The sequence below is a fragment of the Lissotriton helveticus genome, chromosome 2_1, assembly GCF_964261635.1.
Source record: "Lissotriton helveticus chromosome 2_1, aLisHel1.1, whole genome shotgun sequence".
In the NCBI taxonomy this organism is placed as follows: Eukaryota; Metazoa; Chordata; class Amphibia; order Caudata; family Salamandridae; genus Lissotriton; species Lissotriton helveticus.
Window position 1 is genome coordinate 370,550,614 of NC_136059.1, and position 21,355 is coordinate 370,571,968.

The 21,355-nt window shown below is 48.9% G+C and overlaps 1 protein-coding gene across 1 annotated transcript in view; it reads left to right on the plus strand.

Annotated features, from left to right (window-relative positions):
- Positions 1–21,355, plus strand: part of OSMR (oncostatin M receptor) — a 357,357-nt gene that overhangs the window by 69,253 nt on the left and 266,749 nt on the right. The window contains exon 4 of the mRNA XM_078674982.1: positions 3,395–3,558. Within this exon, the coding sequence (XP_078531108.1) occupies positions 3,395–3,558 (164 nt within the window). The remainder of the gene's footprint in view (positions 1–3,394; positions 3,559–21,355) is intronic.

Sequence of the window (21,355 nt, forward strand, 5' to 3'; positions counted from 1 at the left end):
GCGAGCCCACAAGGTTGATGCAGCAGGTGGAGTTTATTCCTGGCAGCAAAGATGACACGTTTCGACCATGTCCGTAATTGCCAGGATTTCCTGATAAAATTAGGGTGTGGTGGCTGCCCTATTTTCCTTTGCAGCACTGAGTGTACAATTGCTGAAACTTATATTGGGCACGCACAAGAACTGTACAAATATACAACCAGCCACATATCTGTCTCTTATGTGGGTCAGAAGCTTAAAGTGGCACCTTTTCTGAATGGGGATCGAGTGAAGGTCCTTCCGATGCTGGCTGATAAGTGCCCTCAATGCAGGTTGAGGATCAGTCCGGCTGCTGCATTCTGGATTGTCTGGAGCCTTTGCATGAGTTTGATGGTTGTGCCTGCATAGAGTGCGTTGCCGTAGTCTAGTCTTCTGGTAATGAGGACCCATGTCACAGTTTTCTTGATGCTGATGGGGAGCCATCTGAAGATTTTGCGGAGCATGCAGAGCTTAGGAAATGGCGGTGACTTGACATTTCATGGAGAGTTCACTGTCAAGTATAATGCTGCGGGTGCAGGCGTGGTCTCTCTGTGTCGGGGTTAGTCTGAGCTCAGAGGGCCACTAGGAGTCATTCCAAGGGGTGGTATGTCTGCCGAAGATCAGCACTTCTGTTTTGTGCATGTTGAGTTTCAGGTAGTTTCTTTCATCTATGCTTCAATCTTCTTCATACAGTTGTGGAAGTTGGACTTCGTCGAGGTGGGGTCTGCTGAGAGTGAGGGGATGAGCTGTGTGTCATCGGCATAGAAGATGATGTTGATGTCGTGCTTTCTCACGATGCTTGCCAGTGGTGTCATGTAGTGACTGAGGGATGATCCTTGGAGTACGCTGCAGGTGGTGTGCTTTGGATGTGAGGTGAAGGATCGGAGGCTGAATTTCTGGATGAATCTAGTGAGGAAGGATGCCATCCATCTGAGTGCTTCATCTGTGGTTCCCATCTCGAGGAGTCAACCGACGAGTGTGTGGTGGGAAACGGTGTTGAAAGCTGCAGAGAGCACCAGGAGGATAAGGGTGGCTGATTCTCCTCTGTCAAGAAGGGCAAGGAAGTTGTCTGTTGCAGCAATCAGGGCTGTCTTGGCACTGTGATTGGCTCTGAAACCTGATTAGGATGGGTGTAGCAGGTTGATTCTCTCCAGATGCTTGGTGAATTGGAGGTTGTGACCTTCTCCAGGACTTTGGTGGGTAATGGGAGTTCGGAAATGGGACAGTAGTTCGGGAGCTTGCTCGGGTCTGCCAAAGGTTTCTTGAGGAGGGTCTAACCTCTGTGTGTTTCCAAGTATCAGGAACTGTGACTATTGTTATAGACATGTTGAGGATGATGAATTGATGGGAGCATGGGTTGGTGGGATCTCCTGAGTGGATGGAGTTCATGAGAGTTGTTGTGATTGGTGTGCTGAGTGGTTCGCATGTGTTGAGCCGGTGGTTGTGGTCAAAGTGTTGCTGAAAAGGTCGGAGAGTTGGGGCTCAAAGCTTCTATAAATGGTTGATATCTTGTTATGGAAGTGGTCGGTGAGGGTGTTGCAGAGTTCCAGTGGCTGACGGGCAGGTGAACTCTCTGATGATGGTGAAGAGTTCCTTGGTTTGGTTGGTGCTGGTCTCAATCTGCTGGGTCAGGGCCTCATTTTTTTTGTCTTTGAGTTGGTGGTGGTAGTTGGTTACGACTGATTTGTAGATGGCTTTGCTGGTGTGGTTCCTGCTGGTGCACCATCTTCTTTCCAGTTGTTTGCTCCTGTGTTTCGACGTACTGAGTTCTGGCATGTACCAGCTGGCTTGTTTGATAGGTCTGTGCATTTTTGATGGTTTGGTGGGAGTGATTTGGTTGGCGGCGCTGGTGATCCAGACGTTGAGGTTCTCTACTGTTTGGTCTAGGTTGGTGGTAATGTTTCGTTGCGCAATGCTGAGAGTGTTGGTCCATTGTTGCTGGGTGACCTTGTCCCAGCTGCAGTAGAGGGCTCAGTTTTGGTTTGGGGCGGTGCAGAGGTGTCCAGTGAGGGTGAAGTGTACGATGTAGTGGTCCAACCAGGTGAGTTCCGAGGTGTCACTGTATCTGATTCTTTTGCTGGACATAAAGATGGGGTCCAGCATGTGTCCTGCTTTGTGGGGTTAGTTACCACTTGTTTGAGGCCCATGCTGTCCAATCTTTCCAGGGGATCGGTGGAGCTGTTGTCGGTGTGGTGTCCAGGTGGAAGTTGAGGTCTTCTAGGAAGATGTAGTGTTCGGGGTGATGAATTCAGTGATGGAATCACTGAGGCCGGTTCATGGTCCTGGTGGTTTGTATGCCAGGGTGCCTTTTATGGTGGTATTGGCATCTGCGCAGAGCTGAAAGTTCATGTGTTCCATGATCGGCATGGTGTCATCATCGGTGATGGTGTATGTTATTGATTCCACCCTCGCCCCCAACGTGTAATGAAAGTCGCGTTGGGGGCGAGGGTGGAAATGGTGTCCCAGACTTCAGTGGCATGTTTCCAGATCAGTCTGGGGTTGATCAGGAGGCATCTTTTTTTTCAGGGGAGTCAGCATCCGAGGCTGGCGTGGTACTGGTTGCTGTAGTGTCAGACAGTGCTGGGGTGTAGATGAATCAGCAGTGGATGCAGGTGAGTGGTCCCGCTGTGGTGCGTGCTTATGCAAGACAGCAGTTGTTTACGGCACAGTGTCTGTGGGGGTGTGGAGGGCCAAGGTTTCTGGTGCTGTGTGTGGTCCAAGTACAAAAGGGCACAGATGAGGTTGCCCATGCGCCCTTGCATCGGCCTCCATAAGTAGCCATGGGAGGTGGGAAGGGCTGTGCGGGAGGGCAGAGGGCTGGATCAGTGAGAAAAGATGGCGCAGTAAAAACAGTCAGCAATAACAGCACAGTAGTGGGCACAACAATTGAAAAAAAAGTTAAAAAACAGTCAACAATTGAAGAACACGTAATGACAGAAGCGACAGGAGCAATACCGGTAAATATAAATACAAAACAATATGGGATAAAATACAAAACAAACAAAAAACAGTAAGAGGAGTGGCCATGACTCGAACACCAGTTCGAATGGGTCTCAAGGACCGAGACAGTGCCTCTGGACTACAATGATAGGCAGCAGGGGAGCAGCATTCAGGGCCTGGAAGGTCGAGGGCTACTCCATGATTCATGGATCTCCCCCTCCCAGGGGACTATTGGCTGAAACACTTGGGTTGAATACTTATCAGAATAGAATCTGGAGATACAAATTTCCTGGTGCAAACCTGCCTATTATATGCAGCGCCATAAACTGCACAGAAATCACAAACATTAGAGAAGACATGAATAAAAAGATCTCCTAAAACATTTAATAGCTTTGAAGGAAAGTGAATGATAATTTATCAATATTTCGTTTTCTTACAGACTCAGCTTTATTTCCACCTTTACATGTTACACTCTCTACTGACTTACGGCAACAACGCGTATCTCTCGAGTGGAATGCTAGTCACGAGGCTCACAACAGAGAATTAAAAATGCTTTTTCAGATTGAAGTGGGTCAAACTGAAAAGATGACCATTATCTGGACGGTAAGTGTTAGCTTTTTTTTTAAATAAACTAATTCTGCATATTTTAAAATAAAATCTTTTTCTTAACATGCTCAGAATTCAACAATTCAAGTAGGTATTTAACAGTATATTACAAGCTGCATGCTATTCAGTTTGGCGTTTCCTAGACAGTGCACACATGAAGCTTCAGTCCCATCCCTCTCCTCCCCCTTACTACTTCCTATGCTTATACATTATTTGCCTCAGTAGGTCCGCCAGATTTCCCAAACGTTTTCCTATTTCTTCAGGCACCCTCTGCTCTGGTAAATCATGTGTTCTGCTTGTTGACATCAGTCTAGGTCAGAAATCCAATTTGCACTTCAGGAGGGGCGACCGCCCCTCAGTGTTTAGCAATGTTTCGTTTTGCAATTACTGCGGCTAATATTAGCCATATGTTCGTGTAGGTAGGCCAAGTCTGTTCATTCGATATCAGCAGTAGGAACCACCTGGAGTCATGTTTGTCCCAACCACCTCTGTCATTATTTTCCCAATAAGTTTGTAGCACTGGGCACTCCCACAACAGATTAAAAAAGGATCCCTCCTGCCCACACCGCCTATGGCATTGACTACTCCCGGTGTGCTCCATGTGTTGTAATGTGGTTCGGGGATAATACACCCTATGCAGGATTTTAAGCTGGATAAGTCGGAACCTGGCACATATTCCTACTTCCCGGGGTCTCTGTATAGCTTCTGCCCATTCTTCGTTATCTATCGGTAAACAACCTTTACAACGCAACTTTTACCACGCAGTGCTTTACAACGCAACTTTTACAATGCAAACCATTACAACGCATTGCGCTGGGGGCGCTCTAGGATAGGGAATAGGTTTAATGTACTATCCAACACCTTCCCTACTATCCACGGGGACTGGAGTTGGAATAGTAAATTAAACAATTCACTATCCAGCGCCTAAAAGCACTATGCGTTGTAAAGGTATGAGTTGTAAAACTTGCGATGTAAAGGTAGGCGTGTAAAAGTATGCGTTGTAACGTCATACATCCTTCTGTATATACATGAAATGGCACAGGTGGTCAGTGGGTAAGTCAACAGTCTGTCCTCTAGTGGAGATGCTGATGGAAGTGTGGTCCCCTCTTGTACATAGTTTTTAAGGGAATGTACCTCAGACATTCTCCTTGTGTCAACTCATACTCTGTTTGCATAGTTGCAAATGTTATGTAGGCCCTGCCTCTCCATACATCCCCCAGCTTTTCAAAAGCAAGTAACTGCCATTTATTGAAGTTTTGCAGAGTGCTTATTTTGTGGAGCTGCTTGCTGTCCCACAACTTCCCTTCCCTTCCCAGAAATCTGGTAGCCGCATTCCATACCTTAACTACTGTTTGTGTATGTGGCAGGAGATCCCTAATCCCTCCTGTCCTGTAAAGGAGGGAAGGATAACCTCTCCCTCCAATGCTTAGTCTGTCGACTCTATAGGCCGGTTCTGCCCTGTCTCCGAACACCCAGTCATTAACACATACTAACTGTGGGGCCCAATAGTATAACTTACTGTCTGGGACCGCTAATCCTCCCCCATAAACTCCTCTCTGTTGTTTATGTAATGCAATTCGTAGGGGCCCCCGGTCCATATCAACGCTCTTAAGTCAGCCTCAATTCTCTTGAAAAGAGCTCATTGGGGGTGTTTTGAATGGGGTACAATAGTCATGGAAAGGTTGTCATCTTAAATAAAGCTGCACGACTCATCAAAGTGAGGGCCAGTGTTTTCCATCGTTCAGCATCCGCACTAAATCTGATCAGTTGCTTTTCAGCATTTCTCTTATAGAAGTCCTGTGGGTTTCTGGTTATATTAATCCCCAAGTACTTAAAGCCTTCAATTTCGACTGGGATCATGCATCAGCTTGGGAGTTTCGGAGAGCCTACAGCCAGTGGAAAGAGCAGCGACTTATCCCAATTAATACGATACCCAGAGTAGTCTCCGTAAATACAGAGGTTTGAAGTATTCTATCTACAGATTGCCTTGGTGTAGACAGAACATCATTTGCATACAAGGATATGCGTTCTTCCCATTCCTCCCTGATTGGGATACCCCATATCAGCGGGTCGCATCTCACCATATGCGGCCAGGCATTCCAGGGACAGGGCAAAAAGCAACAGGGACAGAGGGAATCCCTGTCTAGTACCCTTTTGCAATGTAAACACTGGGGAAGTGGTTAAGTTGATCCTCACCCTTGCGTGGGGGTGTTAATACAAAAGCTGGACCCATCTAATGAAAGCAGGTCCAAAGCCCAAATGGCCCAATACCGCGAACACATAGTTCCATTCTATATTATCAAAGGCCATTTTGGCGCCCAATGATAATAGAGCCTAAGGGTGTAATTCATCCATAGATGTTATGTGTAGGACCCCAAATAGTCGTTGCAAGTTGAGCCTCGTACTTCTACGGGGCATAAATTCCCCCTTGATCCGGATGTATAAGGGACGTAAACACTGTCACCAAGAGTGTAGACAGTGCTTTGGCCAGAACTTTAGCCTCGTAATTTATCGAGGATATTGGCGTGTATGACCCACAATGTTCCGGGGGTTTACCCTCCTTGGGAATTACTACTATCGTTGCCTCTCACTGATCAGGCGGGAGGGCCCCCACAGTGTTGCCTCCATGAACATTGCAAGTAAGTGCTCTGCTTATTTATCGAGTATAGATTTAAATAATTCGACTGGTAGTAGACCATTCAGTCCCATTGCTTTCCCTTATTGCAATGCATGTGTGGCAGCCTTGAGCTCCTCTACTGTTAAGTCTTTATCTAGCATTTCCCTGTCCACCTTAGAGAGGGTTGGCATCTGGATGTCCTTAAGGAATTCCGCACATTCCTCTTCGGTGTTTGTTGAGGGTTAAGAGTAAAGTGACTCATAATATGTAGCGAAGGCCTCTGCAAATTTCCTTACCCATCTCATGTCTCTGACCCAGCTTATCTATTATTCTGGGGATCCATTTATGCTCAGTTCTTTTTTTGTCTAGCCATGCCAATAGCTCGTTAGCTTTGTCTCCTACGTCATATAGCCTATGTTGCATGGCTCCGGCCTGAATTCTGGCATTGTCCTCCATTAAGTCCCTAAGTTCTTTTTGTTTTAGGTGCAGATTGTGTCTTGTGTTTGTAGTGTTGGACTTTCTCCCCCAGTTAAGATACTATGGTCAGACAATTACCTTGTCCCGTTTAGTGTGCAGGGCGTGTACAGAAGGGATAAACCTAAGCGACTACCTTTTCCTAGACGTAGGAACTGGAGGAAATTTAATCAGGAGACATTTGATGCTGCCCTTAATGAGGAAATACCTTCACTGAGTCAAACTCTCAGGGTAGCCTGGAAGGAGTTTGAGGATTGGATAACTAAGGCCCTAGATAAGGCTGCTCCTTGGACCCAAAAAGCTCCTGCACGTGGGTCTAGATCTGCCCCGTGGTACAACGAGGAGTTGTGTGCAGCTAAGGCCAAATGTAAGGTTCTTGAACGCCAATGGCGGAAAAGCTATGCTATAACTCACAAAGAATCTTACAGGAATGGCCTTAGGGCGTATCATAAACTGATTAGAAAGGCGAAACGGGACCATATTAAAAAGAGGATTGAGAATTCGGGTAACTCATCCAAAGAGCTCTTTCTAATATATAAGGAACTTACATCCCTCTCGGCGACTGTGACTGAAGATCCCCCCTCTGTTGAGATCTGCAAAAACATAGCGGATTACTTTGTATGTAAAGTTGAAAAGATCTATGAATCTTTTTAACAGAATACTACAGCAGCCACCCCAGCTAGGGTCGCCTATGATGGACCCAGGGAGAGTTGCACCCTTGAGGAATTCAGGGTTCCTTCACGGGAGGAATTGATAAATACCATCTCAGGGATCCAATCTGGTTCTCCTACAGACGTAGCCCCTGCCAAGATCCTTAGAAACCACCTACAGCTACTGGGCGACCATATAGGCAATCTCGCCACTTTATCATTTCAAGAAAGTTGGGTGCCTGAGGAATGGAAGTTGGCCCAGGTCGTTCCGATTAAAAAGAAAGCTAGTATGAGTATGACCCAGCTAGATAACCTCCGTCCGATATCTCTTCTGCCTTTCTGTGCTAAGGTAGTTGAGAAAGTGGTGAACAACCAATTGGTCAGCTTTGTGGAGGATAACCTCCTTCTCCACTCCTCCCAATCGGCTTTTAGAGCGAAGTATTCCACGGAGACTGCTCTCTTCTTTTCCACCGAATTGCTTCGCCGTAAAGCTGATGATGGTCACACTGCAGCGCTAATTTTATTGGACCTGAGTGCGGCTTTTGACACTGTGTCGCACTCGGGTCTTCTTGCACGCCTTAGTGAGATGGGAGTAGTGGGCCGGGCCCACGATTGGATTAGCTCTTTTCTGGCGGACAGGAAATTTCAAGTTCACTGCCCCCCATATAAATCCAGACCAAGATCTGTTAGACAAGGGGTTCCGCAGGGCTCTATATTGAGCCCTACACTGTTCAATGCATACATGGAGCCCCTTGCAAGATTAGTGGAGTCCTATGGGGTGGATATTGTCTCTTACGCAGATGTAGCGCCAGGATGCCCTTTGGGTGACAGGACTGCGCTCTATAAATACACAAAATAATAATAATAAATAATACCCAACTGGTGATCACGCTATCTCATGACCCAGTTGGGGCAGCAGAGAATTTCTCCTCCTGTCTTGTAGCGCTTGCTGGCTGGATGTAGGGCAATTGTTTGCGCCTCAATGGCAACAAGACGGAACTTCTTATCATCGGTCCGTCTCCGTCGGTATGGACCTCAGCTTGGTGGCCAGCTGACTTGGGTACTATGCCCACTCCATCTGCCACGGTGAAAAATCTGGGGGTTATTTTAGATTCTAATCTCGCCTATACCCAACATGTGAGGAGTGTAGTTGGGAAATGTTATGGCACACTCAAGGTGCTTCGCAAGATCTTAGACCTTCTCCCGTTTAAAGCTAGGAAATCCCTAGTGCAGTGTTTCCCAAACTGTGGTCCGCGGACCCCCAGGGGTCCGTGACACATTCCCAGGGGGTCCGTAGGCAACAGTTTTAAAAGCACAGAAACGTTTCTTGTATAATTAGCAGCTTTCCAGCAACAATAAAAGTGTCAAGAGAATGCCAGTGATTAATGTACCTGCTGAGGAGAGTTTTGTTCAGTGCAGCTTTGATTTAACTTATGTAGCACAGAGGGTTAATGTGCCTAGTGCAAAGAACGTGTAACATGCATCTTAAAAAGCAGTATTTTATGTTCCTAGGTTCGTGGTTACTGCTTTTGTCACAGAGATTCTTTTGTTACTGTGCACTTCATGAGTGACAATCGTAATCTAGCAGAGGGACCTATAAACTGTCATCAAAGAGCTGCATGCAAACTGCATGCTACCAGTTAGTAACTTATATTTTGTCCCAGTTATTCATTATCCCGATGCTGCTAAAAATATATATTTGGGTGGAAATAAATTTTTAATGTTATAGTCAATGCTAGCCACTGTGTTATGTTCTGAATCCTGAGTTTGTGCTTTTCCAGACCAAGCACTCTTTAAACATTTTATATACACACTGATTTACATGTATGATTCAATGTCTCTACATGTGTGTGATGTAAAGTGCTCTGACATCCTACAATGGTATGAGATACTATAAAACAAATGAAATACATGTGACAGAGGGGCTATTACTTCAATATAAAATACTAAGGGCCAGATGTACGATCTGTTTTTATATGCGCGAACGGGTTTGCGAGCCCATTTGCGCATGCAAAAACCTATTGGGCCATGAACATAGCCCATTTCGCGAGTCGCAATTCGTTTGCAACTCTCTAAATAGGTTTTGCACTTGCTATTTGGAAGGGGCATTCCCTTCCAAATAGCGAATCTCAAAACCATGTACAAATATTTTGCGGTCGCAAAACAGTCACAATTACCACCTACTTCAAGTAGATGGTAATGCATTTGCAAATGAGAAGGGGTCCCCAGAAGACCCCTTCCCATTTGCAAATGCATGCAAAATTATTTTTTAAGGGCAGGCAGTGGTCCCAGGGACTCTGCCTGCCCTTAGAAAATGAAACGAAAACGTTTCATTTTCTTTTTTTTTTTAAATGCATGGTTAACAGGCTGCATTTTTTTTTAAATTGCTTTATTTAAAAGCAGTCCGAGACATGGTGGCCTGCAGAGCCCAGCAGGCCACCATCTCTGGGAGGGCCGGCATTCCCAATGGGCTCGCAAATTGCGAGAGGCTCATTAATATTAATGAACCTCGCAATTTGCGACCCCATTGGGAAACCCAAACAGTGTTAAACACACTGTTGTACATTTCATTTAGCAACTCGCAATTTGCCACTCGCAATGTGTTGCCAATTGCGAGGCGCTAAATGAAATGGTCGTACATCTGGCCCCAAAATCCTTAGTACTTTGAGTATTTGTTTTGTGTGCACACGTGTGTATTTTTTTTTAATTACTGTTTTAATGTTTGAAAGTTAAATCATACAAATTGCTTGGGGGTCCCCGGCTTCCAGTGGTGACTCAATGGGGGTCCTCAGGACTCAAAAGTTTGGGAACCACTGCCCTAGTGCATGCCCTAGTCACCCCTCACCTTGACTATGGGAACTCACTGCTATGTGGGCTTAGTAAAAAGGGCCTGAGCCAACTGCAATGTGTCCAGAATGCGGCGGCCAGGCTAGTACTGAAAATGCCTAGGAGATCATCTGGTAAGCGGGCACTTCATACCTTACACTGGCTTCCCATGCAAGAACGCATTCGGTTTAAAACTTTGTGTATTACCCACCGAATTGCTCAGGGCCGTGGCCCCTCCTATCTCCAGAAGATGATGACCATATACCGTCCTAGACGGTCGCTAAGATCTTTGGGGAGCATGCAGATGGTGGTCCCCCGCATTCGTCGCGCTCGGATGGGAGGGAGATCTTTTAGGTTCCTCGCCAGTAAATACTGGAACGAACTTCCGCTCGATTTCCGGATGGAACCTTCAGAATCTCGTTTCAGGCTGAAACTGAAAACGTACTTATTTCCCAAGGTCTAGTTGCCTGCTGCCTTGTGTCCTCTCCCCTCGGGGCTGTTGGACTTTCATTTCGGAGCTCTGTCGTTATGCATCCACAGCGCGGGGACGCACTGTTTTTCTCTGTAACCAGGCGCTTAATAAATGTTTTTATTATTATTATTATTATTTAGTGCTTTGCACTGGTTGCCGATGAGGTGGGTTTCCTGAATCAGGACTATGTCTGGTATATGTTTTTTAATAAATTGTAGCACCATTGAGGGCTTAATTCCTACATTCAGACATTTGACATTCCAGGACATTACCCTCCCAACTCACCCTTCATTCCATGGTGGGATGGACGCTAGCCGAAGTGTCATCCTGTCTAGCATAGCAACATCTGTGCACAATCTCCGCGCCTCAACCTGAACTATGTAACTTCTACTGTTATAAACCCCGAACCAAAAACTAATACCCTCCTCCCCACTCCCTGCCACCCTGCTAAAGAGGTTGTACATAGCTTGCTCGTCAACCCGCAGAGCGCCTGTCACCCCAAATCTACACTATATCAACACTCAGTAGTGGGGTGTCTCTGTCGCAAGCATATACCACTCAGTCCAAGCTGTGTTTTCAATTCTTATTTTCAACTTCTGATGTTCAAAGTCTTTCATTGGCATGTTCAATACATCTTTAGTTTTCTAATATTCAACACTGGTAGCTCGTTAGTCCAGGCACTTGCCCCACTTCCTGGCACCTCAGGCCAGAGTCAGTTCAAGAAGCTGTGCCGCTTGCTGTACATGAGTCGCTTTCCTTCGCCCCAGACGTCTCAGGGACGCGCACTCGCTCCCTATTGTCCTGGCCTTCATCTGGGTCTTTAGGATTCTGTCTCGATCCTCTTGCTTGTGTTCGGCCTCCCGGATATCGCCTCTCCACCAATTCCCATACCATCTCCGGTTTGAGGAAGAGCCAAGTCTTACCATCTGGTATGATTTTGAATTTGGCTGGAAAGAGCATCATGTATTTAATTCCCTTCTCGCATAGTTTCTTTGCCTCCTCAAAGCTTCTGCACTGTCTTTGCACCTGGAGGGTAAAATCTGGGAAGAACCTAACCTGAGCGTTTTCGCCTGCGGCTCTAGCAGACTGGAGGATGGCGTCTCAGTCACTGTGGTTTAAAAGTTTAGTGATAATTGTCCTTGGGGGGGACCCCAGTTTAGGCGGCAGGACCAGGGCCTGATGCACCCTCTCAATGGAAAAGAACTTGGACAGACTCTTAGGTTTTAGTTTGTTCACAATGAAATCCTCCATGAAGAGCTCTACGATGGGGTCTTCCACTCCCTTCGGGCCCCCTACCACTCTAATATTGTTCGGTCGGGCCCTGCCCTCTTGGTCCTCGGGTTTGGCCAACATCACTGTGGTTTGATAGATTCATTTCTGTACTTGCCCCTCTAGTCCCTTTGTTACTGATTGTATCTGAGCAATTTGAGTTTCGGCCGTAAGGACTTTGTCTCTGAGTTTGGATAAATCTGTTCAAATTAAATTAACCTCAATCGTCACAGTATCAATCTTCGGCTCAAGGGTGCCCTTCTGGTCCTTTATGGCAGCAATTATAGAAGTCAAAGAGGGCTCCTCAACGTCCTCATCTCGCACAGCATGCGGGGGTTTCGGGATTGTGTAGCTGTCCATCTTGTTTGACTGCGTTATTGACTGTCCCTTAGGCTTCACCATTATGGGTTTAGGGGCTCAAGGAATGTTGCTGCTTCTCTCAACAAGATCTCATTTATCCCCCATCTTAGCCCTGTGGTCCAGCCATCATCCACCATCCAGGTGGCCCAGTTCCCTGGGGGCCAGCGTTTTAGATCTCTGAGTGTGTAGCCATGCCCGGCTCACCTGTAAGCTGGATTTCTCAGTGCCGCCCTGGCAGATTGTGGGTAGGGTTCTGCAGCTATAGTTCTGACGCTGCCCACTGTCAAGGCTCTGACTTGCTAGTAGGGCCCTGCTGGAATTGCCCCTCTGCCAGTTGGGCCAGGTATGTAGTCTCACACGTGGCGGTCAGGGTCCTTAAACCTTCCGTAGGATTCTACTGACCCCCCAGTGGGCCTCAGTCTTCTTGGGCCCAGTCGCCCCCATGTGGCAGGGGGGGGATTCAACTCCGACCCGGATTCCTGGCTCAAGGCCCGGGAGCACCCAGCTGTATGTCACTGTCGCTTTCCACTCTGCCCCATGCAGTCTCGTGCCTTTCCCCAGTGCAGATTGCTCCGCCTTAATTCACCCAGCCTGCCCTCCAACCCCCACTCAGAGGGTGAGTTTTATTGCCATGGACCCACCACGGGTCCATGGAATTAAGCCGGAGCAAACCGCACTGGGGAAGGGCACGAGACTGCAGGGGGCCGAGTGGAAGGTGACGGTGACATTGATCGATTGGCACTCTGCCTCCTTTTATTCTCTGGCGGGGACCTGTTTGGGATTCGCCACCACCTCCCCTGGACCACTCGATCTCTTTCTTCCTAGTACGTTTGGTCTCTAAAATGAGCTGTACCTTTTAATATCAGGGATTGAGAAGGCCACCTCGGGTCTCTGAACCTATTCGGGACCGTCCAGTCCTCCGTGGGCAGAGGGGGTGCGAATCACCACCAGTCCAGACTCACCACCTGGGGCCTGGGAACCCCGTCGCCTCAATCGCCGTCCGATGGTTTCGGATCGTAGATCCAGCAGGGCACACGCTAGATCGACCCTGCCCCAGGTGGCTTCCGGTTCCTCTCCCGCTCCACGGCACCTGGGGCTGCAACGCCTCTAAACACTCCGGCGTCGGGGACTACTCTGCCGGAGGGCTCCGCCGCCATCCACTCGACTGTACTTATTTTAGAGTTCTCAGCAGGCGCCGCCCGCCCCGTTATCCAGCTCACCTTCGGGGGCCGAACGCCGCCACCACAGACCGCAGGGCCTTAGCACGATTGGCACTCCACCGCCAGCTGTTTTTCAGCCAGGCACCAACCTGGACTTCTCTGCCGCCCACCCATTGCCTCTCGAGCCCTTTCCTCCCCGCACTCGTCATCACCAGATGATCATTTCTTTTGTTTCGGGGATTGTGAAGGCTCCGGCCTGCGTTTCAGGGCGTGGCCTCACAGTCTTCCGTTTCTATGTATTCTCCGTTCAGGCATCGTTGACCCACGGTTTCTCAGGTCCATCCGAATGCTCGGTGTTCAGGGCCACCGATTCCAGTGTCTGAATGTCAAGAGTTCCTCGGATTACAGACGGACGGCAGGATTAATCGTTGCTAAGCGCGGAGCTCAGCTAAGAGCGGGCATGTTCGCTCACGACCAAGCCACGCCCCCTAATTCTGCATATTTATCAGATATTTTCTGTAGCTTGAAGTGCGTAAATGATTATTTACGGTGGAGCATTACAGCATCTTTCCTTTAACGAGTTTAGAAGGTGAAATGGCCCACTCCAGCAACTAATATTAATCTTGGAATCTACTTGCCAAACTGATTGGGTGGTCTGGTAGGGGACTGTCTGCGGGGACGGGGCTGTGAGGCAGACACTCAACAATATCAGCATTTTCTTCTACCTTTTAAAGTGATGTAGTGATCTTCGGCCAAGTTCAGTATATATGTGCAGGATGTACTTGTTTTTTGCAGCTTTAAATAGCGCAAACGTGGCCAGAGGGCATTAAAGCGCTTTACACAAGAATTAGGAGTTGCACACAAAAGCACCTTTTTGCCTTTATGGCACGTGAAGATTATTAAGGGCCATATTACGACTTTTTAGGTCCTACAATGGATGGTGCGTGACCACCAAAGTTGTGGTGCTGCCTCCCGCCATATTAGGAGATAAATCCTTGTCTGGCGGGTGGTCCCGGTGCAGTCTAAGGCAGTAGTCTGTCAGGCTCATTGAAGAGCCTGACATGTAGACTGCCGAATCTCATAGCACCGACTGCACGGTCCTGCTCGGTGTAGCATACATGCTACACTGTGCAGGAACTGGGGGTGCAAAACCAGCAAGTCACTACATGTGCCCCCGCATGGACCCCCAGGCCCAAGAGCGGCAGGGAGCCCTTTTAAGTCCCCCTTTATTTCCTTCTTGCTCTCCAGAACACTGATGGGTGCCCAAAAGCTTTTGGACAGCTTTGGGGTTTTCTGCAAACAGCAAGGACTGGAGATTTATTTGGACAAAACCAAATATGTGGTATTTAATCCCTGATCAACATCCTGTCAAACCATCGCTCTTAATGGCGAATGCCTTGAACTGGTTGGAGTGTTTGTTTGTCTGAGGGTGACCCTCTCTGATCGATTCGATTGGCTATGGCAAATCCAAAAGTGCAAGCCGTTTTTCCCGAATTTGCATTTCCTGGGATTCCTCTTCACGGAGCCACATCTTTGCTGACACTGGACTCTGGGAACTTTGGAAAACACTGAGCCAGAGGCAGAAATGTACTGCCTGCAGGGGCCGGGACTGCGAGACTCAGCGAGCATCGCGCATCCAGCAACTGAGCGCAGCTGGTGTCTCTTCCTACCCCCTGCTCCTTGCTCCTATTTACGGCTCGCGGCCCCGCTTCGCGGGAGCCGCTCGCAAGCCGTTTTTGCCGCATTTGCATTTCCTGGGATTCCTCTTCACGGAGCCACATCTTTGCTGACACTGGACTCTGGGAACTTTGGAAAACACCGAGCCAGAGGCAGAACTTCACCGCCTGCAGGGGCCGGGACTGCGAGACCCAGCGAGCATCGCACATCCAACAACTCAGCGCAGCTGGTGTCTCTTCCCGCCCCCTGCTATTTGCTCCTATTTACGGCTGGCGGCCCACGCTTCGCGGGAGCCGCTCGCAAGCCGTTTTTGCCGCATTTGCATTTCCTGGGATTCCTCTTCACGGAGCCACATCTTTGCTGACACTGGACTCTGGGAACTTTGGAAAACACCGAGCCAGAGGCAGAAATTCACCGCCGCAGGGGCCGGGACTGCGAGACTCAGCGAGCATCGCGCATCCAACAACTGAGCGCAGCTGGTGTCTCTACCTGCCCCCTGCTCCTTGCTCCTATTTACGGCTCGCGGCCCCGCTTCGCGGGAGCCGCTCGCAAGCCGTTTTTGCCGCATTTGCATTTCCTGGGATTCCTCTTCACGGAGCCACATCTTTGCTGACACTGGACTCTGGGAACTTTGGAAAACACCGAGCCAGAGGCAGAACTTCACCGCCTGCAGGGGCCGGGACTGCGAGAGCCAGCGAGCATCGCACATCCAACAACTCAGCGCAGCTGGTGTCTCTTCCCGCCCCCTGCTATTTGCTCCTATTTACGGCTGGCGGACCCCGCTTCGCGGGAGCCACTCGCAAGCTGTTTTTGCCGCATTTGCATTTCCTGGGATTCCTCTTCACGGAGCCACATCTTTGCTGACACTGGACTCTGGGAACTTTGGAAAACACCGAGGCAGAACTTCACCGCCGCAGGGGCCGGGACTGCGAGACTCAGCGAGCATCGCGCATCCAACAACTGAGCGCAGCTGGTGTCTCTACCTGCCCCCTGCTCCTTGCTCCTATTTACGGCTCGCGGCCCCGCTTCGCGGGAGCCGCTCGCAAGCCGTTTTTGCCGCATTTGCATTTCCTGGGATTCCTCTTCACGGAGCCACATCTTTGCTGACACTGGACTCTGGGAACTTTGGAAAACACCGAGCCAGAGGCAGAACTTCACCGCCTGCAGGGGCCGGGACTGCGAGAGCCAGCGAGCATCGCACATCCAACAACTCAGCGCAGCTGGTGTCTCTTCCCGCCCCCTGCTATTTGCTCCTATTTACGGCTGGCGGACCCCGCTTCGCGGGAGCCGCTCGCAAGCCGTTTTTGCCGCATTTGCATTTCCTGGGATTCCTCTTCACGGAGCCACATCTTTGCTGACACTGGACTCTGGGAACTTTGGAAAACACCGAGGCAGAACTTCACCGCCTGCAGGGCCGGGACTGCGAGACCCAGCGAGCATCGCGCATCCAACAACTGAGCGCAGCTGGTGTCTCTTCCCGCCCCCGACCTCCTTACTTAAGCACGCCTTCCTCCCACGGAACGCGGGACGGAGCACGGGGTGAAGCCCGGGCCAAGGGCGGGCCCGTTGTAGCCCGTTAGAGCCCGACTGAGACCGGACCGGGCCCCCTCCCTAACCCCTACTCTTACCCTCGGCTGAGTGGCTGCATGTATGTACTTTTCATATTATACATCTGGATAGAGTCACTAGTTGTATAGCCTAGTGACCTCTTTTGGTAAATAATGTCCACCCGTGGGAGCAGAAGTAAAACAGCGGCGGGGGGACCCTATCAATGGGTACCTTGGACAACTTTATCATAAGGGCTAATACCTTCATAGATCAAGGGATTACACTAATGGAGCACAGGGTGTCCCAAGACCTTGCCTTGGTAAAAAAAAGATCTTCTTTGGGGCAACTTGCAATGGCTAAAACCCCCGATCAATCTAGGGCTGTGGGTCTCATAGATATCCAGGCAGATGTACATGTCAATAGATGTAGTTTCCCCAACACAGTAGACCTTTCAGTGTCTCACCTATCATGTGACACTCATAATAAGCACTGACTTGGAAAAATCGCCAGATTTAGTCACCAGTATCACACAGGAAGATCAGAGCGCCACTATACTGAGGGGTAGGAGGGAGGGTGCTATCCCCAAAGTACGGAAGACAAAAAAAGCGAGGGGAAGGGGACGACATCAGAAAAAGACAAATGTGGCCCCCGTACAAAAACCGAATATAGATCAGGACCCACATGAAAATGACGCTATATTAGAGGCTGGGAGTATAGGGATCATAGAAGGTTCAACCAGCCTGGTTAGGGAAAGTGTCAGTGGGGAGGCGGCCAACACCCAATTTTTAACAAAGATAGAAGAGCTTATTAAATCTTATCTCTCTCCTATCGAGGAACAATTATCCCACATTGGAAAACAACTAGCTGATCTCTGCACCATGCCTAAAAACCAAAGACCACCGGGGGTCCAAAAAGTAGGGGGTACCAAACCAAATAGTAACAAACCCACAGTACAAGCTCCCAAATACCAACCCCAAACCAGTCGCAGTCGCTGTGAAGACAGTTGAAAAGATTGATAAAATCAGCACGTCTGCTAACCCACCTGGCGAGGGGGCCACACCACCAAGGGTACACACCACGCAATCAAAGGAAAATAAAAATGGCGGAGAGCCGGCAAGAGGTAGAGTGGTAAACCTCCCCCCAGAGGCCACACCTTATGTGGTGGTAATGACGGGGGTCCCGGAACTGGAGGCTCCCGGGGAGGAAGCTAATTGGTCGATACTCAACAAAGTTCGACATTGGCTTAACCTAAACCGGCCTTTACCCCCGCATCGTCCAAGCAAGATTCTGACTGTGGGGAGGGTGTCATGGTTGGGTCATCAGAGGAAAACTGTGCAGGGTGACTGTGAGCTGATTAACTTTGCGGACCCTTATACTGCCGCCCATGTTTGTTCATGGGACACCCAAGACAGGCTCGAGGGCATAGCTACCAGGCGACTTTCTTTTTTTTACCCCTCTAGGAGTGGCCTCACGCGGGACCATGTTGATAGAAATTGGTATAGAGCAGGCCATCGAGTCCGGGGTCAGGAATGGGGCACATGGGGGGAGCAACCAACCACAGAGCAAGTTCCTAGGGACAATTGGGGTGGCTTTCCGATCATAAACAGATTTAGCTGTCTGGATGTGGTCGATTGAAATCCAAAATCATCAAGTCTTTTAAACAAGGGGAAAGTGGCTCTTATAGCGGCTAATAATCCTGATAATGGGAAAGTGGTTTCTATATCTGACAGCAATTCTGATAGCAGCGGGATCATAACCACCACACAAACAAAGGCCTTGGGGGGTAATGATGACAGTAGCCTACCGCCGAATATAGCTAGTTCCGTAGAAGCTATTGGTGAGCCTATTTACTGTCTTCAGGGTGGGAATAATGGGGTTACCCCTGACCGGCTCGATACTGGTCACAGAGTTATCCATCTGTTATCTTGGAATGTGGCTGGGTTAAAAAATAATATGATCCTACCAGAATGGAATGCGTTCATCGAGAAGTTCGATGTATGCATGTTCCAAGAAACCTGGAGCTTGCTCCCAGTGCACAAATCCGGCTATGCAACCTTTTTCCTTCCAGCAATAAGTTGCGGGAAGGGCAGACCGGCGGGAGGCCTTCATGTATGGGTAAAAATTGGACTGAATTGGGATGTCACGACCCATGAATCCGCGAGTAGAGATATTCTACACCTTTCATTTGCAGGGCACATTAAGGGGACTAGGATAGATCTATTTAATATCTATTCTAGAGGTACTCCGGGGGATTTGACCTCATGCACATTGACGACCTTAGAACAGGTATTAGCCAAATGCCCCCCAACATCCAAAATCATAGTGGGTGGGGATTTTAACTGTACATTTGAACCCCTAAGTAGGGATGATCCCCTAGGCATAGAGGAGGAGGATTCTAGACCTTGTAAATGTAAATGTAAATGTAGGTGTACTTATATAGCGCAAACCTGTCACCCAAAGGGCATCCTGGCGCTTGCTTAGGGAACCCGTCCTGGTATTCCCCTGTGAGAAACCCCGGCAGGGTGTCCACAAGGTGAAAGCCAGGCATCCCGCCGCGAGGGGCCGTAGTGGAGATTAAGCAAGCTATTGCCCAGAGTTGCAGAGTGTGACCCCGTGATTCGAGTAGGCACCGGAGCGAGAATTGTCGAGTCCATGGAATTTTTGAGCCCGAGACCCGCCGAGGCGGGGAATCGAACCCTGGTCCACGGTCGATCTCAGCTTCCGGGTCTGCCGCCTCTAACCACTGAGCCACGCTTCTCCAATTAGAAAATGGTCAGCAAGGGCAATTCAGATCAATGCCCTGACCATGGAATTTAATTTAAGAGCGCTAAATGGCCGGACAATCTCTGATCGCGCCGGAGCGATGACCTTTAACAGGCTTAATGGCCCATCAAGAATTGATTACATCTTATTGGATGTCACATTGTGGCGCGATATAATAGACATGGAGGTAGTACCTTCGCAGGATAGCGACCACAATCCTTTATGTATGAAGCTAAGGTGGGGTAAACACAAGGAAAGTGGGATTAAAGTCCCCTTGAGGACAACCAATGAGGTCATCCCCTACAATGGCAATCGCAGGCTGAAATGGGATAAGATTCAATTCCAGGAAGGGAAGCTTGAGAGGATTAGGGCGCACGTAGCAGATCTGACTGTAAAGCTGGAAGATCTTGAACTGGAAAATGGTAGTGCCCAGGGGCCGTCCTTCTCCTTGGCTTATAAAAACGCAATAAAGGAAGTTGGACAATACTTCTCAATCCAGGGTAAAAGGGGTAGAGTGAATAGTAAACTGGCCAAACCCAGTAACCTGTGGTATTCGGACTAGTGCAAGGTAAAAAGGAAAGAGTTGACAGTTGCCCTGCTTAAAAAGAATCCCTCACTAGTTAGAGCGGCTAGGAAGGATTATGCGAGGGTATTAGTGTTGGCCAAACGTGAGTGGGAGGAAAAACATTGGCAGGATCTTAAATCCACAGCCAGTAAGAAGAATGCCACGCTGTTCTGGGAATTGATCAACAAGGTTAGGCAGCAAACCACACCACCTATCGCCTACCACATAACAGAACAACAATGGTATTCCCACTTCTCTGCACTGTATGGCGGGATAGAAGTGTTATCTCCATCTCCCCCAGACCCCGATATTAGGGACCAATCTCCACTGGTGCTTTAGGAACCATTTCAGCCCTCTGAGGTATTACTGGCCATTAGACATCTGACTCCGAGGAAGGCAGCTGGCCCTGATGGGATACCAGGGGATCTACTTTTGGAGGAAACTGTAGCCTGGGCCAGCCTCATTGCATTAATAATGAATTTGATCTCCAAGGGCCACCCTGTGCCAGACTCGTGGAAGGGAGCAGAGGTGGTAACAGTGTATAAAAAGGGTGCTAGAGATGACCCTGCCAATTACAGACCGATCAGTCTGATAGAAGTGATCCAGAAGGTGGTTGGCAGGGTCATCATATCCAGGGTGGGTGTATGGATGGAGGAGGAGCATGTCCTTTCTCATTTCCAAGCAGGGTTTCGACAGAAGGTGGGCACGATGGACCAGGTCTTCCGTTTTTTTGCGATCTATTGGAAGGCTGTGACCATTAATAAGGGTAGTCTTTACCTGGCAATCATAGATCTCAAAACGGCGTTCGACCTGGTCCCTCGTGCAAGATTGTGGGATATCCTGGAGAAGATGGGTTTCCCAGGGCCACTTTTAGGATTCATTGTGAAGATCCACGAGGGGAATTACGCAAGGATTAGATGGGGCACCCAGGGACACCTGACAGAGAGGGTGCCCGTGAGGAGTGGAGTCCGCCAGGGATGTGTTATGGCGCCGACCTTGTTCTCCCTCTTTGTGAATGGTGTGGTGGACCACCTGAGGGAGGAAGCGGCCGATGCGCCATACCTGATGGGGGAAAAAACACCTGCCCTACTCTTCACGGATGACACCATCTTGATCTCCAAATCCCCCATAGGCCTCCAAAAGCTCTTGGACCGTTTTAGTGTGTTTTGCACTGACAGAGGCCTCACCATCAACACCTCTAAAACAAAGCTTATGGCCATCTCACCCTCCAAGAGATTTAGGAATAATGTTCTGCTTAACGGTGACCCCTTGGAGATGGTAGACTACCTGGGTGTTAGGGTAAATAGCCGGATGAGTTGGAAGGATCACATGGCCAAAATGTTATTAAATCACAAAAGAGTTTCAGGGGTGGTTTTGAGGGAACAGCGGGAGTCGATGAGTAAACCTGTGGCA